Source organism: Eutrigla gurnardus (assembly GCF_963514095.1).
Source record: "Eutrigla gurnardus genome assembly, chromosome: 6".
NCBI lineage: Eukaryota > Metazoa > Chordata > Actinopteri > Perciformes > Triglidae > Eutrigla > Eutrigla gurnardus.
The window spans coordinates 27,041,555-27,049,111 of record NC_139920.1 but is presented as its reverse complement, the minus strand read 5'-3'; the positions used below and the strand labels follow the sequence as shown (position 1 = coordinate 27,049,111).

The window sequence follows — 7,557 nt, the reverse complement described above, 5'->3', positions numbered from 1 at the left end:
AGTCATTATACTGAGATACTACGTCATTATTTTGAGAAAGTTTCTAATTGTTTTTGCTGACAGTGGTGGAAATGGGCTTGGATAGTATGTACTGAAGTAACAGAAGAAATAAAATAATCAGGGCCTGGGCATGGATTTTAGAAAATACAGAGCTTTTCTTGAATTACTTGCACTTTTATTTTTGATGCATCAATTTGCTTGATTTTGCTCACCAAATGAGGATCCATAATGGTGATTGTATTTGCATATTAGAACTGGGTGGCAACATTCTTGACACTGTTTAGATCTTCCAACGTTGAAAATATGTCTCGTTTAATAACTGATTACTGCATACCCCGTTGGGTTGTTTAATCTATACATATAGTCAGATCATGTATTTTGTATGTGACTTCTGATTCAGCAAAACAACGAGCATCTTGTCCCTCTGAAACAGGTCAATGTCAAAGGTTGTAAATGTACTTAGTTACTTTCCACAACCGTTATAATCAGTTGAATGAAGGAGAAATCGAATCAGATGCCATACAAGCCGGTGCTATCCATGCTAATGTAGCATTAAAAATAAAAAGCCACTTTAAATACAAAACAAAAAAATGAGGAAGACTTCTGCTCATTTTCCACTGGTTGATTTTATTGGACAGAACGTCTGTCTTCGTTTGTCTTGTTTTTTTAAACACAGCAACATGAAAATCTTCCCCACTTCAATTACTACCATTAGTACAAAATGTGTCTTTTACAAAAGGATCATCTCTCAGACTGGGACAGTGTGTTGGGGGGGTACAGCAGTGCAGAGGTATCATCAAAAAAAAAATAAAGAATAACAGGGAGAAACTGGTCGTGTACACCTACAATGAGGAAACCTAAAGTGAGCGCGTACCGAATGAACCTATAAGCCTAACCTGCTACGGGCGTGCTCTCAATGTACATTTGAGCTTGAGCACAGTTTATTTAGACACACTAGAGTACGGTAAATGCATTGAAGTGAAGAAATGTGTTACTATACAGTACAAAACTATGTAAGGGGTTTCATCTCAAAGCACCCTGTATTACCATCCTATGGACGACGGCGTTTATTTTCCATTTCAACGGGTTGTTGTATATATTGTATCAGTCCTCTCGTCCCCATGCCTCCTTCCAATCAAGACGTTTAAATAAGAACAGGGAAGATAATCTGCGTACTGATGTCTAACCCTGTCCAAACCTTTGAGATTGACAGAGCTTTTAAAAGAGGGGGAGGGGGAGGGGGGGGGGCTCATGACTGTAACATGTGACGAAGATTCATAAAACAAAACAAATGAGGTAAACGGAACATTTTCATGGTATCATCCTCATACCAAATATAGCTTTTCATGTCACCACAACACTTATACTTCATTAAAAAAAAACTCAGGTTTTCGAAGAACACAAATGACCATTTATATATATTTCTGTTGGGTGTAAACTGCAAAAAAACAATTTAGTTGATTGGTTTGATTTCCTGTCTTGACATTCGTTACGACGTCTTCATTCTTTTCATTCCTATTCCTCGTTTTATTATTAACAATAATAATAATAATAATAATAATTAATAGTAGTAGTAGCACATGGAAACAAGTAACAAAACAACAATTGCCCTTTTTCACCTACTGTCTTGCTTTGTAAACAAACAAATGAAAATCCCCACCCCAGGGTGCCAGTCATGAGGGTCTATCATCTCATCAGTCTCCAGCCTCGTCCCACTGGCTCAGTGACGGACGGTTAGTTCCTGCATGGAGTTTATAATTCATCCTTGAGTTTAGAGTCTGTGCCTTCATCGTCCTCTTCTTCCTCTTCCTGCTCTTCTCCTTCCTCCTCCTCATCCTCCTCTTCTTCATCCCCCTCCTCCTCCTCATCCTTCTCCTCCTCCTCCTCTTCCTCCTTGGCCTCCTCTCCCCTCTGCTTGTCATCTTCCTCACGTTTCTTCCTCTCCTCCTCCTCTTGGCTTTCCTTCATCAGCCTCTCTGCGTCCTAGAGATAATTCACAGGAAGACAACGCATTTTTACATTTTTACATTTTTTGCACATTCAACACACAATATGGAAATGCATGGACGCAGGCTTTGGGATAATAGTTTTATGGGCTGACCTTAGTTTTACCCCATGTGTCGTTGCCCACTTCCTCTGCCAGGGTCGGGTCGTTGGTGATCAGGAAGTTATCGAAGATGGTACCCGACTTCACCTACGTCAAAAAGAAGTCAACATTCCACCGTCAGGTACATCACGCAAAAAAAAAAACACTTTTTAAAGACGTTTCCTTTAACAAGAAACAAATTCTGTGGACCAACTGTGTGTCTAACTGGAAATAAGGGAGGAAAATGCCTAATTACAATTTTGTTGACCGATGCGATGGATGGAATGATCAATTTTTACAGCATTATTCTAAAACGTCAAATTATTATGCTGGGATTTCTGCAGGGAACCAAACAGTCAAATCAGTAGAATTTAAAATGTAGACCCACATTTCATCCTGAACAGATAAAGCGCCCCCTGGAGGCGACAGCGTCTCCTTACCTGCCACAAGTCCAGTCCAATCACGCCGATGCTGTCGTATTTATAGATCTCAGAATCGGCAGTATACTCCGGGTTGTCGATCTCAGGGTGGATCCACTTGCCCTTGTAGGCGGGATTAGTGATCTCACTGGGCTTCCACTCTCCCTATTAAACACCCACAGTGTGGTTGATGTCAGAGGAATCACAAAAAAAAAGCTAAATACATCTTGAGAAGTTTATTTGTAATACATAAATAAATAGATTATGGTCGTTAAAGTTAGCACAATTATAACTCAAGTATAACAAAATCATTACCTTAGTTATTTAGCCTTCAATGACATATGATATTCATCAAATAGACTCTTTGAGGACACTCTAAAGGTCGTGCAATAAGAACAATGTATATTAAGCATTATAATTATTAGCCGTTACCTTGTAATCAGGGTTAGTGACCATGGGCGGCTCCCACTCTCCATCCATCTCTTCATCCCAGTCATCAGGCTTCTTAGCATCAGGATCTGGGATGTTCTCGGCTTTGTCCCAGTCCTACCGAAGAGATGGAGGAAGAGGAACGGGCATCATACAAATGAAGATAAATATGCATGAGCAGGAAAACAATGGCGCCAAAAAGGACCTGACTCTGACCTCTGGTTTGTTATCTTCAGGGTCTGGAATCTTTTCCCTGTCGTCCCAGTCCTCTGGCTTTTTGGCTTCAGGGTCCTTAATCTTTTTGGTGGGCAGGAAGTCCCAGTCGTCCTCCAGAGTGCCCGACTCCACCTTCTTATTGTCGATCTTGACCTCGTAAGTGTTGTCAGGGTTGACGACCAGTGTGTACAAGTGGGAGTACTCGTCATCCTGCAAGGATTAAAAGAGGTATTATTCTGACTGCGTTGTATTCATTAGTGATTTAACACATTTATAATTCAAATTCTACCTTTTAACGGTTCGGTTTTAGGGTGAGAATAATAATAATAATAATAATGCTTTTACAAAAAAAAATACCATTTTATTTATCCAATAGCAATTAGATGTTTCCTAAGAAAGTATAAAAGCAGAGTACCATTTATTGATGGCTCACCTTGCACCTGATGTCCTTGTTAATGAGGTGGTTCTTGCCTTTGTAGTTGAAAATTACATGAACCTTCTTTGTGCCGGGACCACAAATGTCAGGACCTGAACATGCAAACAAAATAATAAGTAAAAATGTGCAAATCTAGTCCTTACAAGGCTTAAGGGATAAGGAATATATCAAATTTGTGAATTTCTTTATCATATTTTGCACTGCTTTGTTATTTGCTGCTGTAACCCTGTAAATCTCCCCACTGTGGGACTATTAAAGGGTAATTTCATCTCAACTTAAATCCATTTAAATGAAACCCCAAACTTTGAATACACTTTGCAAAACAAATGTACATTTTAAAAAGCTGATCACAGATCATAGGATACAAAAAAAGCTGTCGAGGTTTGAGAAATGGCTCCAACACAGATCTTCCAAACTATCCACACTCACCGAACATGATGTTGTAGACGGAGTCTCCGTGCATGTCCTCCTGGTTGAGGCCAGACGGGAACAGTTTAATGTAGCCTCCACCGCAGTCGATGCTCTGCTCGTGTTTCACCGTGAACTGGATGACGAGAGGCTTGCCGTCGTTGTTGAAGTCGTCGAAGCGCAGTGACGAGGCGTAGAAGCGTGCGTCCTGGCTCGTCTGCAGACCTGCGGCGGGAAAAAGAAAACGTTACTGCGGTCCCTCTCCTCCACGTTAAGCATAAGCCGCCCATGTTGTGTCTGTTGTGTGGCATCAACTTGTACAGCAGAGAGAGACAGCCTGTTGCGATGAGAAATATCCTGGAGCCGCTCCACAGAGAGTGAATAATGGAACGACTCAGAGACCCATGGTGACTTCACCGGGACGGAGGCCCATTTTCAGATTCAACACGACCAGCCCGACCAGTCAGACTAATCTCATTTGGGTAGAATATCTCACACAACAATGACATATGAGCACACTGACAGTCACTAATCCAGTCTCCTCTGAACTCTGGGGCAACTTAAATACAAAAAGTGTCACTCACCTCCAGCTCTACTCCCCAGGTCAGGGAGATAAGACTCTGGTTTTACGAGTCATTGTTCGTCTCAGTTAAATCTACTACTAAAGCTTATCAGCAAAAACCGGAGACAAACACACACACCCTTATTCTACAAAAACACACCCAAAACAATGTGGCAGCCACCCACAGTGGGTGCCACCCACTTATAAGCCTCCCTCCCCTCCCTCCTCCTCCTCCTCCTCCTCCTCCTCACCTTTGTCTTTCTCAGCATCACCGTAGAACTTCCCTGCACTCAGGACCAACTCGCCGTAGTCAGACTTGTGCTTGGATTCCACCCAGCGACTCTTCCAGGCGTCTGCACAAACAAAGTGTAGGTTGAGCTGCAGAGCACTCACAAGCTGATGACCCCCCCCACCACACACACACACACACACACACACACACACAGAATGTGTTACACTGCAGGAGCATGCATTAGGTGACCGCCTTCATCGTTTTTTTGCTATGAGGCTGGTGATGAAGGGACAAGACGTATAGGGAAGGAAGGGTAACAGTCAATGACAGGGGGGAGGGGGGGGGGGGGGGGGGCAGAGAGGGTTTGATGATAGCTGGGGGCTAAAATGGAGAGGACTGAGAGGAAGGGAGGGGAGATGGTTGGGGGGGGTCAGAAGACGAATGGTGCCCAAATGCAGCTTAAATGTATCTCAAACTGAAAATAAGACAGAAATGGAAATAATATTTCAGCTGTCATGTCAAATAATCCCCCCAGCCGGAGGTGAAGAATATCCACCACTCGTTCACGGACTCACATTGTAATATCTAATATATTTACAGTTTCATCAAATAACACAACACAAGAAATAAATGTAGGCTGGATTTTTGCTCACCTCCATCTTCAAATTGCTCCCGCAAATAGACCGCGGACTCGGCCAGCACGGATGCGGCGGACGCGGCCAACAAAAGCAGCGACAGGCCTGTCATGGCGACGAGCTGAAGCACCGTCAAATGAAGGGAAAAAGGCTGGCTGGAATTAGAGAGGAGTCTGCGTGATGTTTCCGCCGTGGAGGACCGAGCTCGCTAAAGGTCGGTGCAGTCGCTCATACAACAACGTAACAGTGGAAACCGCCGAGACGCTGCCGCTGCTCTCCTCTCGGCTCGGAACAGATGTCTGAATCCGATTGGACGGCGGCAACGAGGAAGCTTTACTCGCCTCGGCCAATCGGAGGGGAGAGAGTCCGGACGGATAAGCGGTGTGGCCAATGGGAGCAGACCACGCGTTCGCTTGATACACGCCCCGACGAAGAGTGATGCACCGCTGAATCATATCTGTGGGGGGGGGGATCGCAACGATTAAATCCATGTAAAACAGGTAATATAACAGTTTTAAAATGTTTTACATTGAATGTTATAATTCGACGTATGCTGCTTTGTGTTTGTTTACCAGGAAATGATTCAATGAACGACTTAAGCCTTCAAATTAAAAGGAGAACCCCACCTCTTTCACTCCAAATGTCCACATGATGCCTCTATAAATTGCACAATGGACCATGAACGGTATCTTAGTTCCTTGTAATGTAAATACAAATATAACGTTAACCTGTAAGATGAAAACTATGTATGTGTATTTATACTAATATATGCACTGTCCCTCAAATAAACAAATAATAAAAAATAAACCTTATATGATAGATGATAGATATATTGTCAAACATTATTTGTATAGCACCTTTCATACAGATTAGTGCCCATCACATGAATTAGACAGAACAAGTGTGAATGTTGACAACAGAGAAGTCACCAATTCAACAATTTGACACAATAAACTGATTAAATCGTGTTTTACGATATCATGTAAAGCTATAATTACAGTGATAGTAGCGTGAAATAACATAACAACTTAAATGCAATAAAATAAAATAAATACTTTCAACATAAATGTAATAAAATATCTGAATAAAATCATGTAAACAAATAAAACTCTGCCTGAGTATCATAGCTAAAAGCTGATTCAGCATGGGGTTGAGTGCTGCACTTTGGAACAACAAACTACTACAAGCCAGATGACCTGAGGGGCACACAAGCATGTATACTTGAATAAAATGATGTAAAAATCAATAGAGAAATGAACAGGCAACCAATGTAAGGACTTTTAAACAGTTGTAAAGTGTTCTGTCTGCAGACTGCAGAGTTCTGAAACAGCCAGAGCTAAATGATAACATTTTGGGGTTTTACAGGATGGGAAAGCGTTACAGTAGTCCAACCTGATAGATATAACAGCATGCTTAAGATGATAAAACACAGATTTGGTGACATACCTCACATGAGGCTTCGTGCTCAGATCTGAGTCACAGATGACACCAGTATTTCTTGCTTGTTGGCTTCAAGGAATTTAAATTTGCGACCAGTTTCTCTCTCTCCGAGCTTTTGAACCCATAGTTGAAATTCTGGATTTATTCTGGTTAAGCTGTAAAAAGTTGCAACACATCAGGAGACAAATTAAGGTGTATGTCATCTGCATAACTATGCTGTGTTTCCCGATGACAGGGTCATGTATTAAAAAGAAGTAGCCATAATATTAAATCATTGGGGGAACTCCACATTTTATTTTTAAGGTTTTGGAGAAGTTAATTGATAAATGAATTCTCTAACAGCACAACAAGAAGTAAAACAGTTAAAAACAGCTAAAAAACAATCCCTCCCTGATAAATGACCAACTACTCCACTGATTATTGTCTTAATTGTCAGAAATGATGTAAAATGCATACCATTTATTAGAGCCCAACTTGCCAGCGTGATGTTTCTTCCAACCGACATTTAAATATCTAAAGGTGATCCATTTATTTATTAATCCATTTTAACCACCACTGTGCTTCCAACATGTATAGAAATAAAAACATGATGGTCATTAAAAACATTTATATATAATTGAGATTGCTGAGATTGATTTGAGAAATGAATCCCCTCGAATGATTGCATTAAATATAAACAACTTTGTTGACTGTG

General features: G+C 41.3%; 1 protein-coding gene across 1 annotated transcript; it reads right to left on the bottom strand.

Annotated features, from left to right (window-relative positions):
* Positions 1-607: 607 nt before the first annotated feature.
* Positions 608-5,701, bottom strand: calr (calreticulin). Its single transcript, XM_084012087.1, has 9 exons — positions 5,442-5,701; positions 4,808-4,909; positions 4,016-4,219; positions 3,584-3,678; positions 3,151-3,360; positions 2,938-3,051; positions 2,527-2,670; positions 2,102-2,194; positions 608-1,983 (listed from the first exon to the last, which is right to left on the bottom strand). The coding sequence occupies exons 1-9, from the start codon at positions 5,533-5,535 to the stop codon at positions 1,753-1,755; spliced, it is 1,287 nt and encodes a 428-aa protein (XP_083868213.1). The 5' UTR covers positions 5,536-5,701; the 3' UTR covers positions 608-1,752.
* Between the last annotated feature and the right edge of the window lie 1,856 nt (positions 5,702-7,557).

Coding starts and splice junctions, on each gene's coding strand:
- calr (XM_084012087.1), bottom strand. CDS start 5,535: ATGACAGGCCTGTCGCTGCTTTTGTTGGCCGCGTCCGCCGCATCCGTG. Junction 4,910..5,441: donor GGAGCAATTTGAAGATGGAG/GTGAGCAAAAAT, acceptor TTGTTTGTGCAG/ACGCCTGGAAGAGTCGCTGG. Junction 2,671..2,937: donor TCACTAACCCTGATTACAAG/GTAACGGCTAAT, acceptor GGTGTTTAATAG/GGAGAGTGGAAGCCCAGTGA.